This window comes from Hyaena hyaena, unplaced genomic scaffold, assembly GCF_003009895.1.
Source record: "Hyaena hyaena isolate Hyena2069 unplaced genomic scaffold, ASM300989v1 scaffold_9, whole genome shotgun sequence".
NCBI classification, from domain to species: domain Eukaryota; kingdom Metazoa; phylum Chordata; class Mammalia; order Carnivora; family Hyaenidae; genus Hyaena; species Hyaena hyaena.
This window is the reverse complement of record NW_024080641.1, coordinates 145,486-164,282: the sequence shown is the minus strand read 5'-3', so window position 1 is coordinate 164,282 and position 18,797 is coordinate 145,486. Positions and strand designations below refer to the sequence as shown.

The following is an 18,797-nucleotide window of genomic DNA, read 5'->3' as shown; positions in this document are numbered from 1 at the left end:
AGACAAGGGGGCAAAATCAGGGAGTAAGAAGGAAAGAGCACTAATGTGGGAAAGACAAAGGACAGGGTCTTGAGATGGAAATAGGGTCTCGAGAAGGGAGCCGACATGGGATCATGGCGGTCCCTGCACCGGGCGGGAGCCCACGGATGACAGGTGAGGGCTTGGACTCCTTTCTGGGCGCCTAGTGTTGCCCGGCATGGATGGAACTGGCTTGCCCTCAGCTTATGTCATGACTGAATTAATCTCAGAATCACCAGATCCCAGCACATTTTTGTTGAACGGGTGAAGAAACAAATGAGGGGGTTTCTGAAGGGCTGGGGGTAAGGGCCAGAGGGACGACGGCAGGAGGCCCGAAGCTTCTGGTCATGTCTTCAGAGAATAGAGCTTCATCTTGCTGTTCTCTCCTCTCGCTCACAAGGTGTCATAGCCAGGCCGGGGGGTGCTAAAGTGAACACCCATACTCAGGCTACCTGGGGTGACAGAGAGAGGTTAGCACCTGCCCCACCCTGCTCTCTCAAAACCATCCCCCTGCCCCCACTCCCCCCTGCCCTCCCCCCAGCCTGCCTCTCCAGTCCCCGGAGCAGCAGTTACCTGAACAGAGGAAGAGGCCCATGGAAACCCAGCCCAAGTAGAAGGACCAGGAAAAGAAGGACTGGACCTGCGAGTGTTGGGTCTGGTTCCACCGCTCGCTGGTGTAGACGACCATGGCCACCGTCACAAAGATGGCTGAGGACGAAGACAAGAGAGACCGCTCAGCCCCTCTATGGAAACTCACCAGTCCCCAGTCCCCAGGTGCAGCCTTGAGTCTACCTGCAGCAAAGGCTGTGACTGAGGAGGCAAGGGGCCCGCGGCCTGGAATGGACACTGAGGGGACACAGGACAGGGCCATGAAGATCAGCGACACCAGGCCACACAGGGTGGCCAGAATGCCGAAGGTCTGTGTCACGTGGATGTAGCCTGTTCAAGAGAGAAGATTCAGGTGCCGCCCCTCTTGCTGCCCACCCGCCCCCGACAGGAGAGACCGCTGTCCCTTACTTGCCACCGCATCGTGAGGCCCCTTCGGCCAGAGGCCCGAGTGAAATGAAAAGTTGGGCCCCACGGCCACGAACCAGAAATCCGTGCTCAGAGCAATCAGGATGGACACCAGGCCCAAGCAGCCAGTGAATAGAGCCAAGGACCGGCAGAGCTCCATGGAGATGAGCACTGGGGTGTCTGAGGCCTGGGAGATGAAGAGACTGGTGATCTGGCCTCTTGGGTCCTCTGAGCTCAAGAAAGAGAAGCCGTTAAGACTTTGAAACCAGGCTGGTTTGGTGTCATGCAGTTCCGGGTAGCTGACTCTTGCCCTAAGTCCTCCCTTCCCAGTTGCCCCGACAACGCCCTCCCCCCCCCAGAGATCCGGGTCCCCTCATAGTGTGTGGTGGAGGAGGGTGTCATATCATCAGTGGTTTGGGTGGCGGTTCAGAGCTTGCCTGTCTGTTTTACATTCTGTGCCTCCCACCTTTGGAACCCTTAACATCAGAGGAGGCTTCCTGGAAGAGGTGTGGGAGGTTTGGGGGCCTCAAGGGGGGAGGTGGCAAGTGAGGCCAGAGTGTGAGCTAAATGGGGGATGTGGCCGGAGGGGACAGTTGAAGGTTGTGACTTTCTTGTGGGTTTTGCAACCTTCCATTCTGGAAGAGGAGGGCCCCAACTTCAGTGTCTCCGCAGAAGGAGGAGCTGGAGGCCAGGACACTTGGGGCTGAGGGGGGAAGGGCTGGAGGCCAGGACACTTGGGGCTGAGGGGGGAAGGGCTGGAGGCCAGGACACTTGGGGCTGAAGCGGGAAGGGCTGGAGGCCTGGACTCAGGTCTTGACGAAGAGGCAGGCAGACGGGGGCTCAGACTTCTGGATCGATTGCTTGGAGCTTATACCCAAGGCAAGCAGAGGGTGGAGAATCACAATTCTGAAAGCTTGTGGACAGCGAGACATGCCCACATCCTTATCTGGTAAGAAGAGTTCACACACAGCTCTGCTTTGAGCAGGGCCTCCAGGGCGGTGGGCTTTGTCAGGGTGCCTGCGTGGCAGGGGCCGGGGGCACAGGACCCTCTCACCCTCCAAGAGCAAGCCCCCTCGGCCCATACTAATATTGGGTCCTAGGTAACACCTCACTGATAAGCAGGTGTCAGGTGAAGGTGTGGCAGCCCAGGTAGAAGGCTTAGGCACACTTGACCTCTATGAATCGGGGAATGGCCTAGAAGAAGACCTCTGTCATGAAGATGACTTGAGCCAGCAGTCCCACAACAGAGTGACTTAAGAGCCCAGGTCCTCTCCCGTTATTGGAGTTTCCAATTTGCAAACCTCTAATCTTCACCGAGACCCTCACCACCGAAATAACTGGCCACTCCTGAGAACGTGCTCAGAAGGACAGCCTCCCAGAGGTAGGTTCAGATCATAAGCAGCAGGGCACTGGCACAAAACATGGCAGTGGATGCAGCGCTAGTGAAGAGCAACAGACAGGCTTCAGGAAGTCTGGGCCCTGGAGGTGTGAGGAAGTGTCAGAGCACAGAGCACGTCTGCAGTCTCCACCTCATCTCAAACCCAGCCCCGTCCTAACTCCATCCCTATCCCCCAACCCAGTCCCATCCTCATTCCCAAACCTAACCCCGACAGAGCTCCATGGAGATGAGCACTGGGGTGTCTGAGGCCTGGGAGATGCTGGCTGGTGATCTGGCCTCTTGGGTCCTCTGAGCTCAAGAAAGAGAAGCTGTTAAGACTTTGAAACCAGGCTGGTTTGGTGTCACGCAGTTCTGGGTAGCTGACTCTTGCCCTAAGCCCTCCCTCCCAGGTTGCCCTGACAATGCCCTCCCCCCACAGAGATCCGGGTCCCATCCATAACCTCATCCCCAACCCCACACCCAACCCCATCTGTAACTCAGCTCTACCCGCAAACTCAACTCTGTCTTGCTTCCTAAACCGAACCCTATTTTCTTTCTTTTTTTTTAACATTTTTATTTATTTCTGAGAGAGAGAGAGAGCATGAGCAGGGGAGGGTCAGAGAGAGAGGGAGACACAGAATCCAGGCTCTGAGCTGGCTGTCAGCACAGAGCCCGACGCGGGGCTCCAATCCACGAACCGTGAGATCATGACCTGAGCCAAAGTCGGACGCTTAACCAATTGAGCCACCCAGGCGCCCCCAAACCCCATTTTCATTGCCAACACCAACTCTAAACTCAGTGCCATCCCCAAGCACAAACAGAACCAACTTCTTAACCCGATCCTCCAACCTAACCTCTTACTCGCAAACCCAACGTCAAACTCAACCCCAGCCCTGTCTCCAAATCCAAGCTCAACCCCAAACCCAAACCCATCCTCATCCTGAGATTTAACCCTGTCTACACCCCTATCCCCATGCCAGATCATACGTCTAGCCCCACCCCCCACTTCCTCCTACTCCACCCCAACCCAAGTCCTATAAATCCTACCTCAATCTCACTCATTTTCATCTCCATTCCACCTCTAGGCCCAACCCTTTCACCCTGGTTGATCTCCTTTTTTTTTTTAGTTTATTTAATTTCTAACCCAACATGGGGCTCAAACTCAGAATCCCAAGATCAAGAGTCACATGCTCTCCCACATGCCCTCCCAATTGAGCCAACCAGACACCCCACCTGTTTCATTTTCTTGAGTCTCACCTCCACCATGACGTGAGTGCGTGTACACACACACACACACACACACACACACACACACACACACACATACACACAGCCGCACGGGGCTCCAACAGGCTTCTGCACTTGTCGGCATCATGGGCTGACTGCAGGGCCAGGTTCTTGGTGCCCTCTGGCACATGCTCCTCAAGCCAGCAGGGACCGACTGCAGCCAGCATGAGAGCCTGAAGCAGGTGACGTGACATTGAAGAACCTCCATCTTTTTTCTTGACAAGATATGTGTTCTGAAACTTTTCCCGAGACCTCCCATGTCCCCGGCTCCCCGACGCCGTCCCAGTTGTTAGTTTGGGTCTCTACCAATCTTGCCCAAGTGCCACCAGTGTTTCCAAATCACCCCAGTCCCTTCTAACTTTCTCCAGCCCCCCACCCCCACCCCCCGCCGAGGCCCAGGGAATTCCTTCAGAGGCTCCATCTTGCAGAAACCCTGCCCAGAGTCTGGCGCACCCGGACCACCTAGACACTTGGTCTTTTTATCCGGTTGGCTCTGTCTTCAGAGCTGAGGTCCTCCAATCCCAAGGGTCCGCCCTCAGCCCAGGACACTATTCCCACACCCCTAGCCCAATTATTATCTCCTGGGACCTTCTTTCCTTGGCTTGATCCAAAGTGTCTCTGCTTTCACCACCTCCCATACATCCTCAGACCTCAAAAACTCCAAGGCAGGAATGAGGTCTGATTAATTTGGGGGCCCCCAGGGCCCAGCTTGAGACCTGGCCCATAGGAGGCTTCTGGAAATAAGTCAACCATTAGAATGGTTCAGGCAGAATGCCAGGCCCTGGGGAAACACTGGTGCTCAAGGCACATGAGACCCTCACTCTCACTGACCCTACACTGTGGTAAAGAAGTGAATGCTGCTTATAAACGGTTATTATGGAAAATGCCTTCATTTCTACTGAGGCCTACTCTATTAATAATATTTAATGCAGTCTATTATGATGATAGAAAAGTACTAAATCTGTTAGTCTAGTTGCCTAGTAGAATCTAGTTAATGTATCCACTCTGATGTAAAAAATAAAAAACATTAGTTGGAACCTGTCAGCTAAGAATAGCGAGCTGAGGGGCACCTGGCTGGCTCAGTCAGAAGAGCATGCCACTCTCCATCTCGGGGTTACAAGTTCAAGGCCCACACTGTGTGTAGAGATTACTTTAAAAAATAAAAAAATTGGGGCGCCTGGGTGGCTCAGTTGGTTAAGCGTCGACTTCGGCTCAAGTCATGATCTCACGGTTCACAGGTTCGAGACCCGCATTGGGCTCTGTGCTGACAGCCAGCTCAGAGCCTGGAGCCTGCCTGCTTTGGATTCTGTGTCTTCCTCTCTCTCTGACCTTCCCCTGCTCATGCTTCTGCCTCTCTCAGAAATAAATGAAAAACATTAAAAATATTTTTTAATAAAAATTAATACAAAAATACAAAAATTAAATTAAAAAAATCTTGGCACACTTGGGTAGCTCAGTTGGTTAAGCATCCGGCTCTTCATTTCGCTCAGGTCATGATCTCATGGGTTCGTGAAATCGAGCCCCATGTCGGGCTCTATGCTGACAGTGTGGAGCCAACTTGGGATTCTCTGTCTCTTTCTCTAAAAATAAATAAAGTTAAAAAAAAGTAATAAAAATATCTACTACCAAGGGCACCTGGGTGGCTCAGTCGGTTAAACATTCAACTTCAGCTCAGGTCATGATCTTGCAGTCCGTGATTCATGCCTGGCATCAGGCTCTGTGCTGACAGCTCAGAGTCTAGAGCCTGCTTTGGATTCTGTGTCTCCCTCTCTCTCTGCCTCTCCCCCACTCATGCTCTGTCTCTCTTGCTCTCAAAGATAAAAAACATTAAAAAAAAATTTAATATCTGCTACCATATGTAAAACAGGCAATACATGTGTTTTGTATGATATCTATGGAAAACTAATGTTTTTCAGTTGTATAACCTGTAATTTACAAATGAGTTATATGCTCTTTCCCTTTATTTTATTTTTAAAAAAATATTTATTTTGAGAAAGAGAGTGCTCACAGGCACATGAGTGGGGAAGGGGCAGGAGAGAGAGAGAGAGAGAGAGAGAGAGAGAATCCCAAGTAGGCTCCACACTGTCAGTGCAGAGCCAGACACAGGGCTCAAACTCACAAACTGGGAGATCATGACCTGAGCTGAAATCAAGAGTCGGATGCTCAACTGACTGAGCCACCCAGGTGCCCCTTTTAATTTATTTTGAATGAAATATATATATATAAAACAGATTAATTATAAAATACATATATACTAAATCTCAATAAATATTTGAGTAGAACCCATTTAATAATTTTCTAAGTTGATAATACTGTTGTTATTTGGCCTGAATAAATATATTTTAACAAATATTCTTTTGAGTGATTACCATATGCCAGGCTGTCTTATAAACAATGATGATCTAAAAGTACTTTTTCTAATCTTTAAAAAAATTGTTTTAAATGTTTATTTTTGAGAGAGAGAGAGCTGAGACTGTTCATCTGAGCTGGAAGGTACTGGCGTGGGGGGGGCAGAGGGAGGGGTTAGAGAAAGGTGACATGATTTGAATCACGCTTTAACAAAAATCCCTCTAAATGCTGTGTAGGGGGCCACCTGGGTGGCTCAGTCAGTTAGGCATCCTGCTCTTAATTTCGGCTAAGATCATGATCTCATGGTTCGTGAGTTCGAGCCCCGCTTCAGACTCCATACTGTCAGTGCAGAGTCTGCTTGGGATACTCTCTCCCTCTCTCTCTGCTCCTACCCTGCTTGCATGCTATCTCTCTCTCTCTCTCTCTCAAAATAAATAAATAAACTTTAAAAAGTATTTTTAAATGCTGCATAGAGAAAGGACCACAGTGGGCAGGACATGGGTAAGGACACTGACAGCGGCGGTTGAGAGGCTGTGGCCCTAAGCCAGGTGAGACCAGATCTGCAAGGTAATTGGATGAGCAAGGAGTCAAATTCTGGACACATTTTTAAGGTAGTGCCATGGCTACTTGCTGACGAATCAGGTGTGGGATGTGGGTGAAACGAGCTGAGAATGACCCCAACATTCTTGGCTGCAACAGCTGGATGATAATGGAGTGAGATGGGGAGTCTGTTAGGGGTGTGGGAGAGACCAGGACACGTGGCATTTGAGATCTGAGATGCCTCTTCTTTTCGAGTGGATATTAGAGGAGTCTGGAGTTACAACATCATTAGTATTGCCAGAAAAAAAAAAACACCCTATAAATATGACTACTGGCATAAGCCTCAGTAAATATGCCCGTTTAAATAGGCCTCAATAAATTACTATTAGATATGGCTTAAATTGCCGTTATTATTAGAGGAAGCCTCCATAAATACGGTACTATTGTTATTTGTGGAGGCCCCAATAAATATTTCTAGGGAGTAAGCCTCTATTAACATGACAGTTTGAGCATAGGCTCTAATTAATATTCTTATGATTAGTACCGGCTTTGCTAAATAGTCTCATTATTTTATGATAGATATCCGTAAATCTCATGACAATGGGCATCAGCTTATTGAATGAAGTAATAAGTGAATGAGAAGATCAAGGTCATGAAAGGTGTGTGAACAGGCAGGCGCAGGAGGGGGTGCAGATCAGAGATGGGGTGTTTCCAGCTGGAGGGGTCCATGGGGGAGGAGAGGGGCAGTTAGGAGATCTCCCTGGGGTGAGTGGGCACCAAGGTGGTTTTTCTGGACAGATCTTTTCGTTTATCCTGTTATCCCACTGATAGGCTGACTCATAAGAAATGTGTATATATTTGGTCTTCCTCGGGTTCCGGGCACAAAGCTGCTAAAAGCCTAGGAATTTCACTGGTGATGAGAGCCTTGAAGGTGTATTTGTTACACTAATGAAGCGACTCTGGGAAAGCACCCCAGGGTAGGGGCAGGTTGCCAGGGGAACCGACCATGTGACCAGATGGTTGGACGTCTCGGTCCCAGCCCCCAACCTGGGGAGGGAGGGACTGGGGACTGAGAATCACCAGTGGTCAGTATTGACGTCTGTGCAGTGAAGTCGCCAGAAAAACCCAAGAGTACGGGATTCAGAGAGATTCCAGGTCAGTGAACGTGTGGATAATGGGCAGAGAGTGGCTCCCTGGAGAGGGCAGGGGCCACTTGCCTTGGGCATCCCTCTGTCTGGCTGTGCCTGAGTTATATCCTCTCACAGTGAAGTGGTGACTTAGTAGCTGAAATGTTTCTCTGAGTTCTGTGAGCTGTTCTAGCAAATTAACCGAACCCCAGGAGAGAGTCAGGGAACCTCCAGTCTACTGCTGGTCGACCAGAAGCCCCGTGACCACCTGCACTTGTGACAGCATCTGAGGTGGCGGAGGGTGGGGGTGGGGGTGGGGGTGGGGTTTGTCTTTTGGACTGAACCCTTCACCTGAGGAATCTGATGTTACCTCCGCGTAGCCAGTGTCAGAAGTGAGTTGATTGGTGATGTGGGATAGAAAACATCAGGGGTGGGCGCCTGGGTGGCTTAGTCGGTTAAGTGTCTGACTTCCGCTCAGGTCATGCTCTGGTGGTCTGTGAGTTGGAGCCCCGTGTCGGGCTCTATGCTGCGTCTGCTTTGGATTCTGTGTCTCCCTCTCCCTGCCCCTCCCCCGCTCGGTCTCTTGGTCTTGCTCTCTCTCTCTCTCTCAAAACTAAATAAAAACTGAAAAAAAACCCCAACAGGGGTGCCTGGGGTTCAGCCGTTTAAGTGTACGACTTCAGTTCCGGTCATGATCTTGACATTTGTGGGTTCAAGCCCCACATCAGGCTCTGTGCTAACACTGCGGGGCCTACTTCAGATCCTCTGTCTCCCTCCCTCCCTCCCTCTCTCTCTCTCTCTCTAAATAAACATTACACACACACACACACACACACCAGAATTGCTGTCGGAATTGGAGCGACACATCAGTTTCCTAGAACCTCTGGGTGGGGACTGTGTGATTGATGTCTGTCCCCATCCCTGTCTGTCCCCGTCCCTGCGGAAACTGCGCTGGTTAGGCCACAGCAGTACATTCCCCTCACCCCATCCACCTTTCACACCTCTCACCACTGCAACCCCTCAGGAACCACACTTTAGTAGTTTCACATCAGTTTTATTAGACTCTCAAAAAGCCGCTCTAATGAAGATCCATCTCTCTAACACCCCCCTTCATAGGCTAGACCTCAGGTCTTCTCAACTGCCTCCCACCAGACCCCACTCTTCCTCCTTCCCCCTGGGGATGCAGAAATCAGAGGCCCTCCCACCCAGAGTCCGGGACTGGGCCCCCTCCTGCTCACAGGAACCAGGATTGCAGCCTCTAGACCCTCCCCTCCTTTCCAGTGGCCCTATTTTCACTTCCAGGTGAAATCGGGGTATTTGGGCTCAGCGGGGAGCAGAAAGGCGCCGACATTCGTGCATCCGGTAGGCACACATGTAGAAAATCCCTGTGTGAGAAGAGACCCCAGTTGACCCCCCGAGTCCTCCTAGGCTGGGCTCCCAACCCAGCACCCCAGCACCGCACTCCCCTTCTCCCCGGGTGTCTGCGGGGCCCGGAGGCCTCCTTCTGGCTCCGTGCTTGGAGGCCCGTGTGGGACATCCCATCATCTCACCCTCTAGAGTGCCGCCCACTCCGCCTCGGACACTGACCTTCCCACCCCCAAGCCCCCATACCTGCGAAGAAGGTCATGAGCAAGGCCACCCAGCCCAGGATGTAAGACCAGGAAAAACGCCAGTCCCCGAAGCGGCGACCGAGGAAGCTGACTGTGACTCCAGTGTAGATGGCCAAGGCCAACAGGACAAAAAAGGCTGGGGAGACAGGGTGGGGGGAGGTGGGGGGGGTTGCGGGGGAGGGTGGAATGAGATGGAGGAAGGGGAGGGGCGGGTGGGGTAGGGAGTAGGGCTGGGGTGGGGACGGGCCGGCTGTGCTGTGCAATGAAGAATTTGTCTGGGCTGGTTTGGGGCTCTGGTTCCTGGAAGGGAGACGCTAGATCCTTGGGATTCCCTGGATAGTAGGAGTGGCTTTGTTCTTGCTGAGCCTCTCGGATGAACATGAATATATGTTGATGAGCTGAGATGACACTAGGTAGGAACTGGTCACCAGAAAGACCAGCCTCGGGAACAGAACAGACTGGTGGGGCTTTGAGCCACTTGGCATCAGACCAACCTCTGGGGATGGAAGCTAGAGATTAATTACGCTCTGTCATGTGACCAGTGACTCCATCAACCGTGCCTTGATGCGGAGCGCACTCTGGAGCTTCCTGGCTGGGGAGGGAACACATGGATGTGCAGATGTGCTTGGAGGAGGGGGGGCAGCGTGCCCTGAGGCCGTTGGGGAGCGGGGGGAAGGGTGCAGAGGTTCTGCCTCAAGACCTTCTCAGGCTTCACCCTACACATCTCTTGATTTAGCTGGTGCTGAGTTGTATCCTTTATAATAAATCTATGATTGCTTCCGTGTAGTGCTTTCCTGCGTTCTGTGAGTCCTTCTGGCAAATGTTTGAACCTGACTGGGTCCCTCCCAGGAACCCCTGAACGTGTAGCCAGTGGGTCCAAAGTTCAGATGGCTTGTGGCCTCCACCTGCAACCGCCTGTTTACAGGTTACAGGCGCCTGTAAACCTGTGGGGTGTGACGCCAGCTCTGGGTGGCTGGGACTCCAAGGAGGCCGGCCGGCAGGAGGCATTAGAACCCGTCTCGGAGATGGTGTTGAGGTCGGGGTGAGACCAGGATGGGCGTGGAACCCCGATGAGAGTGGAGTTCGTTAGCGATGGAAATGGGCAGGGAGTGGGAGTGGGGGGGAAGGGGAGGGTCCACTCACTGGAGGCGAAAAACAGGATGCCCGCGGAGAAGGGCCGGGAGAGGCGGGTGAAGGTGGGCTGCTGAGCAAAGGCCAGTATGCCCATGATGATGCCCGAGGTGGCGCACAGGGAGGACAGGATCATGAAGGCCCGGCTGGCGTTCCAGTAGGCTGCGGGAGCACCGGAAGGTCACTCCCCTGCCACCAGCCCTGCCCTCAGCGGTGACCACTGCTGCCTCTGAGGGCTGAACCCCTTGCCTCTCTCCACATCCCAGACCCAGTGCCTCCTTCACCTCTTTGCAAACAAACGCTCTCCTCTCTTCACCTGGCCAACTCCTATTCCCCTTCCACACCCCGGCCCAAATCCCCTCTAGGAAGCACCCTTTCGGCCCTCAGGTAACAGGTAACTCCTTCCTCCACTCTGGGTGGTGACTGTTTCCGCTTCCAGCCTGATCGTTCCCTGAGGATAGGGTTCTGGACCGCAAATACCCCCAGCACAGTGTTCCTTGGATGGATGAATGAACGTATGTGTGAACGAATGAAGGCGATTCCCCAAACCCGACTCTTGCTTTCAGCTCAGGTCATGATCTCAAGGTTCATGGGTTCGAGGCCCGCGTGAGGCTTGGGATTCTCTCTCTGCCCCTGCCCTGTTCTCTCTCTCTCTCTCAAAATAAATAAACTTAAAAAAAAAAAAAAAAAAGAAAATGGTCTATTTATTTTTAACTTGTTTATATCTTGTCTCCCTGCTGTATGTGAGGACAAAGGTCTTGCTTTCTCATTCACCACAGCATCCCTAGCACCAAACGCCTGTACAACATGGGTGCTCAGCGCAAGGGCTGAATAAAGGAATGTGGGGCCCTGAACATCATTCTTCTCCAGTGCTTGGCTCAGGGCTGGCCCTTTAGGACACGCCCTGGGAATAACAGTTATGATCTCATTCTCCTTTGACCAGCTGCCAAATGCGTGCCGGGCGTGCATTCCACGCATGAGCCTATGTGTTCCCTCTACGAGCCCTTTGCTGGACCTTCTATTTTTATCCCCATTTCTCAGGTGAAGAAACCAAGGCTTGGAGGCAAAGCGACTTGCCCAGAATCCTATAACTGGCAGTAGGCCTGGTGTTCACACCCAGGCACCAAAGCCCTGGCTCTTTTTTTTTTTTAAATATTTTTATTTATTTCTAGGGGAGAGAGAGAGAGAGCGTGAGCAGGGGAGGGTCAGAGAGACAGGGAGATACAGACTCTGAAATAGGCTCCAGGCTCTGAGCTGGCAGTCAGCACTGAGCCCGACGCGGGGCTCGAACCCACGAACCGCGAGATCATGACCTGAGCGAAAGTCAGACTCTTAACCGACTAAGCCACCCAGGCGCCCCCCAAAGCCCTGGCTCTTAACTGCTTGGCTCTTCTGTCTCTCGGAGCACAGGGAACAACTGTGCACCAGGGCAGAGCTCTGATCCTGCCACTGAAAGGTAAAAAATCCAGTTCTTTGCAGAATGCAGTCTTTTTGCCTTGTGGGAGTGTCAGCAAGAAAAATGGCTGGCTGTTTCTCCACGGATGCTGTGTTGGGTGGAATTGTGTCTCTCCCCCAGCCTTCAAATTCATATGTTGAAGCTCTAACCCTCCCCCACCCCGACCCCACCCCCGGAATATGACCTTATTTGGAAATAGAGTCTTTGCTGGTGTAATTAGTTAGGATGAGGTCATACCGGAGTAGAGTGGATTCCTGATCCAAAATGACTTGAAGCCTCTTAAAATGGGGAAATTTGGAGAAAGACATACCGGAGCCCCATGTGAAGATGAGGGTAGAGATCGGGATGAAGCATGGATACGCCAAGGAATGCCAAAGACTGCCAGGCAACCAGCAGAAGCCGGGAGAGAGGCAGGCAATAGATTCTCCCTCATAGCCTTGGAAAGACCCAATTCTACTGACACCTTGATGTTAGACTTCCGGCCTCCAGAGCTGTGAGACAGTATATTTCTGTTGTTTAAGCCACTCAGTCTGTGGTCCTTTGTAATGGCAGCCCCAGGAAATTACAGATGCCTCTGGGTATTTTAAAGTCTTGGGGCCCCTGGGTGGCTCGGTCCATTAAGCGTCTAGCTCTTGATTTCGGCTCAGGTTACAATCTCACGGTTCATGGGTTCGTGCCCCACATGGTCTGCTTGGGATTCTCTGTCTCCCTCTCACTCTCTGCTCCTCCCCTGCGCACATGCTATCTCTCATGCTTTCAAAAATAAGTAAAGAAACATTTTTTTAAATTAAAATAAAAGTTTGGAGGACTGGGGGCGCCTGGCTGGCTCAGTGAGTAGAACATGCGACTCTTGATGTCAGGGTGGTGAGTTCAAGCCCCACGTTGGGCATGGAGCCTGCTTTAAAAAAAAATGTCTGGAGGACTTACGGAGTATGTGATAGCCTATGTCCTTCCCATGGTTGTGCTGAGGCGGGAGTGGAAAACGCAAATGTGTCTGAGGACTGCCTGCAGATGCAAATAAGGGCAAGAGATGTGCCGAATGAGGTGGGGGCTGCAGCGACCTGGGCAGTTTACCACCGCCAGTTAGCTACCCATTTCCGCCTCTCAGTTCCATCTTCACAGACAATCTGCCCCGTTCAAACCACGCTGTGGTTTCTGCCTCCTGAGGGGCCCCTGCCTGGTACACTGCATCTGAGGGAGACAGCTGTGCACATATCGAGCTGACCATCACACTGCCCCCCCCCCCAGGGGGGCGGGGACAAACGCAAAACTGGGCTTCTCAAAGAGAGCTGCACGTCCAGATGTTTATGCAAAATCTCTAAATGTTTAAGTCCTGACAGACACGGGGGAGCCTGGGTGGCTCAGTCGGTTAAGCGTCCAATTTCGGCTCAGGTCACGATCTCGTGAGTTTGAGCCCTGCGTGGGGCTCTGTGCTGACAGCTCAGAGCCTGGAGTCCGCTTCAGATTCTGTGTCTCCCTCTCTCTGCCCCTCCCCTGCTCACACTGTGTGTGTGTGTGTGTGTGTGTGTGTGTGTGTGTGTGTGTCTTCCTCAAAAATAGACATTAAAAAAGCTTTTTTGAAGTTTAAAAAAAAATCCTGGCAGACACTTCAGAAACTTTAAAATGGCTATACACACACATCTGTGGCTGGGTTTGGCCTCTGCAAGTTCACGTCTCCAGCTCTGATTTTGGTGAACCGGTCACAGTTGATGTGCAAGGTGAGCTAGCAGCTTGGGTGCTAGCAATCAGTCAGCGTGAGGCCTGTCCCTGAGGATTTCAGTTTTGAGGTCAGACCAAAGTGCAGCCCTCCATCGAGCCTCCCTCTCCCCCATCCCCAACACAGATAAGATGGAGGGGGTGTGGGTATCCCCAGGGCTCTGCCAGGCTGGGGCAGGAGACACGGTAGCGGTGTGATGGATGAGACCGCCAGAAGTGAACGGGGTGCGTGAAGTCGGGAGGCAGACTGGGCTCTGAAGCCGGCGGCCAGGGCAACTCTTTCCACTGCTTCCTGCTTCAGTTTACCCCTCCTGCAAAATGGGCATCCGGCTGCCTCCCCTAGGCGGGTTCAGTGAGATGGGGTGGCTGAAATCCGGCAAGTCAAAGGGCTCAGGAGAGTGGGCTCCTCCCCTCACTGCCCCATAAAGAGAATGTTTGGCTTTCTGAGGGCAAATCTCATGTCTTATTCCCAGACACAACGGTATCACCCTCAGTGGTGTTGGGAGACCAAAGGGCATTAATCCATGTCAAGCACTTAGGATAGCATGTAGGACACAATAACTTTCAATAAATACCAGTCATTATTACTACCACTACTACTATTACTACTACTAGTATTTGGTACCTATAAAATATGTAACATTATATATTATTAATTTGTTAATATATAATGCATTATATTATATATAATTATATAATAAATAATGCAATATATAATATGTAATGTAGCATACAATATATGCAAATATCTATATCCAAATACATATGTATACATACATGTAGTACATATATTTTGTATACATATATATGGAGAGAGATAATAGAGATACATAGCACATTATATAACATATTATTATACATATATAATATGTATTATTATAATATATGGCACATAGTAGGTAGGTATTATACCTTCCATGCTAGAAGAGTTTTTATCCCATTTTTACAATATATATTATAATAGGCACATATGCACACATACATACATATCCATGTACATAGAGACATATACATTACATAGCCTGGCACATAGAAGGTCTTAAAAATTACCATCCAGTATTTAGCAGATTAATGGTCCATTTGCTTCTATATCCCACTATAGGTACTATAGGTACTTTATCTAGTACCTAACCTAGTTCTTTTTTTTTTTTTTATTTAACACTGAACTCTTTCTTTTTTTTAATGTTTATTTTTGAGAGAGAGAGAGAGAGAGCAGGGGAGAGGCAGAGAGAGGGAGAAAGAGAATCCCAAGCAGGCTCTGCACTGTCAGTGCAGGGGCTCGAACTGACAAACCGTGAGATCATGGACCTGAGCCAAAATCAAGAGTCGGACGCTCATCCGGCTAAGCCACCCAGACGCCCCCCTAACCTAGTTCTTGATACATAGTAGATACTTAAAAAATGCTATTCTGACAACCTCAGCCCCAAGTGCTATACATAACATCTATTTCGTGCCAGGGAATGTCACCTTGCTACTTAACCTCTAGTACATCTCCTAATTGTACTAGAAGAAAACACTGAAATCCCAATTCTGCCCCTTCCATGCTGAGTGATCTTTGGCTGGTCCCTTTCCGTCTCTGAGCCACACAGTCTTCCACTTGCAAAACAGGTGGAGAGATTCTGCCCTGAGGGGGGCTCTGACCCCTGTCCTGAGAGGGCCTGTGACCCGCCCCCCCCCCCCCCCCCAAGGCCCTGACTCTGACCCCAGGCCTTACCGATGCTCTCTGTCTGCAGGTAACACTTGTTGCCCAGGCAATACCGCCACAGGCCCTGGTGGGCGAAGGACCCTGACAGCCGGTACTGCATCCAGTGATCTGTTGCCGTGGCCACCACCAGGAGGATGGTCCCCACCCAGGCACAGAAGAGGCCGCCACCCATGAAGCTGTACATGGTGATCTATGGAGAAGGTGAGAGATGGGGTCAGGCTCTGGACTCCCGGGTCCTGGCAGAGGAAGGGACTGGGGGCCTGGACTCCCCGATCCCAGGTGATGAGGGAGCTAGGGGCTGGGACAGCAGGTCCCTGGGAGAGGAAGGAGCTGTGGGCCTGGGCCCTGGGTCCGGGGAGGGGGACTGGAGGTCTGGACAACCAGATCCCAGGTGAGGAGGGGGTCTGGGGGCTGGGACCCCACTAGGTCCCTGGGAGAGGAAGGAGCTGGAGGGTGGACCCCTAGATCTTGGGGGAGGAGGGGTCTACAGGTCCGATGCCTGGTCCCTACCTGAGTGGCAGACCCTGTGACAAGCCTTCTGTCTGCCTCGGCTCTTCTGTGCAGACTGAGCCGAGCCAGGTTGCTGGCTTCTCTGCTCCCAGGTCCCCCAAATCCCTTAAGCCTCCCCACACAATGGCCCCGTGGCCCAGAAGCTTCCAGCAGCTAGAAGTGCAGTGGTGGCAGAGGCCAGTGGCAGGGGCCCCAAATAGAATTCGCTGAAACAGGGATCTAGGCCTCCCTCCCCGAAGCCCCTGACCCCCCTGGCCTCTCTCTGTGACCCTCCCCACGACCTACCCCCTTTCACAGGCCTTGCTCACAGCACCCACTGGGTTAGCCCGAGCTGCGTAAGCACACACACAGAGACACAAGACATGGGGGTAGTCATCCGTTTATTGTTCAACCAGGGGTCCTCACCCCCAGGGCAGGATAAGGGTGGGGGGCTGCAGGTCTGTTGGGCCAATGGGGTTCTCTGCAGGTGGGTCACGGGTCACAGGGCGTGTCCCGCCTGGGGCTGCGCAGCAGGATGGGATGGGGCTGGCTCGGGTCGAAGGTGGGCTGGGCTTGGGCTCAGGTGTAGGAGACAGTTAAGGCTGAGGGTTGGGCTGGGCCTGAGGTAGGTAGAGAAGCTGGGAGCGAGGGTGCAGACCGGGACAGAAACGGGGATGAGTGGGACTGGGGCGGTGGCACTGAGAGTGGCGACAGGGCTGAGGGGCTGGAATTGGGAATGGGGAGTTGGGGACAGTTTGGGGCACGGGGCTGAGGCTCAGGAGTTTTTCGGGTGTGGGATCCTAGCTGGGTCCATGTTTTATGGGGTGACTCGCAGGAGGCTGTGGTTGGGGGGAAGAAAGATGGGAGCAGGATGTTTCTTGGGGTCTCTCTGCCTTAGCTGAGGCCACCCTGGGCTCCAGGAAACCCCTCCTGGTGACCCTGGGGGCCCTCTCAGGAGCTTGGGGAGCTGGACCCTCCGGGTCCTAGTATTCCAAGTCCCAGTTTTCTGCGGCCGCAGCTGGCACGTCGCGGGGTGGCTCCCGACCTCCGGCTTCCTTCTTCTCATCCTGGGCAGGCAGTGCGGGCGGTGACGCCGCCAACGCCACCGGCGGAGCCTTGGGGCCAGCCCCGGCCCTTCCCGGCTGCTCCGCCCTTCTGGGGCCCCAAGGCGCCTGGCCCCGGCCCCCCCGGCCTGGCCTGCGTCGGAAGTCCCAGCCCCCCCGGCCCCTGGATGGCCTTGTGGTGGCGCCTGGAGGGGTGCGGCATGGCTGTGCGTTGCAGGGGCAGGAAGGCAAGGACTGCTGAAGCGTGTAGGCCCCCAGCAGGGCGCCGTGCAGGAGGTAGGAGAGGGCGTCCAGACGGATGGGGACCGTGACAGCGGCCACGCTCTCGGGGAGCCCCAGGTGGGCTGGATCTGGGGTCCCCAGGGGAAAGGGTGGCAAGGCTGGGAACGGTGCAGAGGGCCCAGGTGACGGCAGGGACGGGCTGTTCCTGGAAGGACAAGGGGACAGGTCAGCAGATCTCGGCATCGCCTTATGTCCTACGTCCTGGGGTCCAGCACTTCTGCCGGAATCCACCGAGCTGGGCAGCCACCTCTGACCTCCTTGTCCCCTTCTCTCCACTTCTCTCCCCTTCCCTTCTTTTCTTCCCCCACCCCCATGCTTCCTTTTATTTATTTATTTATTTTTAAGCTTATTTATTTTTGAGAGAGGGGGAGAATCTCAAGCAGGCTCTGCGCTGTCAGCACAGAGCCCATTGTGGGGCTTGAACTAACTCAACTCTGAGATCATGACCTGAGCCGAAATGGAATCTGACGCTTAACCAACTGAGCCACCCAGGCGCCCTCTGTCTCTGCCTTATTCATTCATTCTTTCTTTTTTAAACATTTATTTATTTTTGAGAGACAGAGAGAGTCAGTGTGATCAGGCAAGGGGCAGAGGGAGGCACAGAATCCAAAGCAGGCTCCAGGCTCGGAGCTGTTAGCACCGAGCCCGACGTGGGGTTTGAACTCACAAACCACGAGATCATGACCAGAGCCCAAGTCAGACGCTTAACCAACTGAGCCACCCAGGCGCCCCTCTGTCTCACTCTTTCTTCCCATCTCTCTTGACAGAGAGACAGTTGCCAGAACTTTAACATCAGACAGAGCCCAGCTCCAGGCTGCCCTCACTCACTGTGTATTTCTGGTCTAATCATTTTCTTGAGCTGAGCCTTAATTTCGTCACACCAAACGATGGCCTCGTGTAGTAGCAAAGGTGCATATTAAACACCTGCGTCTGATGATTATTATTACTATTTCTCCAGCCATGTTCCTGACATTGTCGATTCTTCTCATTCCTTCTTGAAATTTCTCCCTGTTCCACAAATACCTGTTTCTAGCTGTGTCCCTATTTCTAAGTATCTCGCCCAAATCTGACAACAAGATCTCTAAGATTCTGTTTCTAACTGAGGAGGCTGGATGTTTTTTTCCCCTGACAGTCTCTCTGGGTCTGTCCATTCTGTCTCTGATTTTCTCTGTCCCCTTCCCTCTCTGGTCTCTGTCCTCCCCGCGGGGAGGGTCTCGCGTCGCTCACCCTTCGGGCCCAGTCTCTTCCTCCTGCTGTTCCATCTTTGCAGAGATCTCCCGAATCTCTTCCAGCACCTTCACCTGGATTTCTTCAAGGCTCTGGACGGCGGGGAAAGGTCTGGAAGAAAGTGGGCGGGACTTTGTTCGAAGTGGGGCGTGGCCTGCGGGGCGTGGGGGAGCCGCGGGAAAGAGTGCTGGGGTCGCGGGACCTAATTTCTCAGTCTCACATATCACAGCTCTCTACCTCGTCTGGTCCCAAGAGTCCGGCCCCAGCCCCTCCTCCCTCAGACCCAGGAGTCCCGGCCCCCAGCCCCTCCTCCCTCAGACCCAGGAGTCCCGGCCCCCAGCCCCTCCTCCCTCAGACCCAGGAGTCCCGGCCCCCAGCCCCTCCTCCCTCAGACCCAGGAGTCC

General features: G+C 52.7%; 3 protein-coding genes across 3 annotated transcripts; all 3 read right to left on the bottom strand.

Annotated features, from left to right (window-relative positions):
- Positions 1-46: 46 nt before the first annotated feature.
- NKG7 (natural killer cell granule protein 7) lies at positions 47-9,386 on the bottom strand. The gene is made up of 5 exons (XM_039248150.1): positions 9,325-9,386; positions 1,036-1,260; positions 811-957; positions 592-726; positions 47-470 (listed from the first exon to the last, which is right to left on the bottom strand). Exons 1-5 carry the CDS (start codon positions 9,338-9,340, stop codon positions 412-414), a joined length of 582 nt encoding a protein of 193 aa, XP_039104081.1. The 5' UTR covers positions 9,341-9,386; the 3' UTR covers positions 47-411.
- Positions 8,823-15,515, bottom strand: LIM2 (lens intrinsic membrane protein 2). The gene is made up of 4 exons (XM_039248140.1): positions 15,341-15,515; positions 10,467-10,616; positions 9,325-9,459; positions 8,823-9,098 (listed from the first exon to the last, which is right to left on the bottom strand). The coding sequence occupies exons 1-4, from the start codon at positions 15,513-15,515 to the stop codon at positions 9,037-9,039; spliced, it is 522 nt and encodes a 173-aa protein (XP_039104071.1). The 3' UTR covers positions 8,823-9,036.
- Positions 15,516-16,215: 700 nt separating this feature from the next.
- Positions 16,216-18,599, bottom strand: CUNH19orf84 (chromosome unknown C19orf84 homolog). Its single transcript, XM_039249828.1, has 2 exons — positions 18,394-18,599; positions 16,216-17,311 (listed from the first exon to the last, which is right to left on the bottom strand). Exons 1-2 carry the CDS (start codon positions 18,426-18,428, stop codon positions 16,804-16,806), a joined length of 543 nt encoding a protein of 180 aa, XP_039105759.1. The 5' UTR covers positions 18,429-18,599; the 3' UTR covers positions 16,216-16,803.
- Positions 18,600-18,797: the final 198 nt, after the last annotated feature.

What these genes read in the sequence shown, in the direction of transcription:
- NKG7 (XM_039248150.1), bottom strand. An exon ending in AGTCACAGCCTTTGCTGCAG is followed by an intron (nt 727 to 810) that starts GTAGACTCAAGG and finishes CTTCGTCCTCAG; the next exon opens with CCATCTTTGTGACGGTGGCC. An exon ending in GGGCCTCTTCCTCTGTTCAG is followed by an intron (nt 471 to 591) that starts GTAACTGCTGCT and finishes CTGTCACCCCAG; the next exon opens with GTAGCCTGAGTATGGGTGTT.
- LIM2 (XM_039248140.1), bottom strand. Translation starts at nt 15,515, where the DNA reads ATGTACAGCTTCATGGGTGGCGGCCTCTTCTGTGCCTGGGTGGGGACC. An exon ending in CCTGCAGACAGAGAGCATCG is followed by an intron (nt 10,617 to 15,340) that starts GTAAGGCCTGGG and finishes GTGCTCCCGCAG; the next exon opens with CCTACTGGAACGCCAGCCGG. An exon ending in CATCCTGTTTTTCGCCTCCA is followed by an intron (nt 9,460 to 10,466) that starts GTGAGTGGACCC and finishes CTGTCTCCCCAG; the next exon opens with CCTTTTTTGTCCTGTTGGCC.
- CUNH19orf84 (XM_039249828.1), bottom strand. Translation starts at nt 18,428, where the DNA reads ATGGAACAGCAGGAGGAAGAGACTGGGCCCGAAGG. An exon ending in GAAGAGACTGGGCCCGAAGG is followed by an intron (nt 17,312 to 18,393) that starts GTGAGCGACGCG and finishes TTGTCCTTCCAG; the next exon opens with GAACAGCCCGTCCCTGCCGT.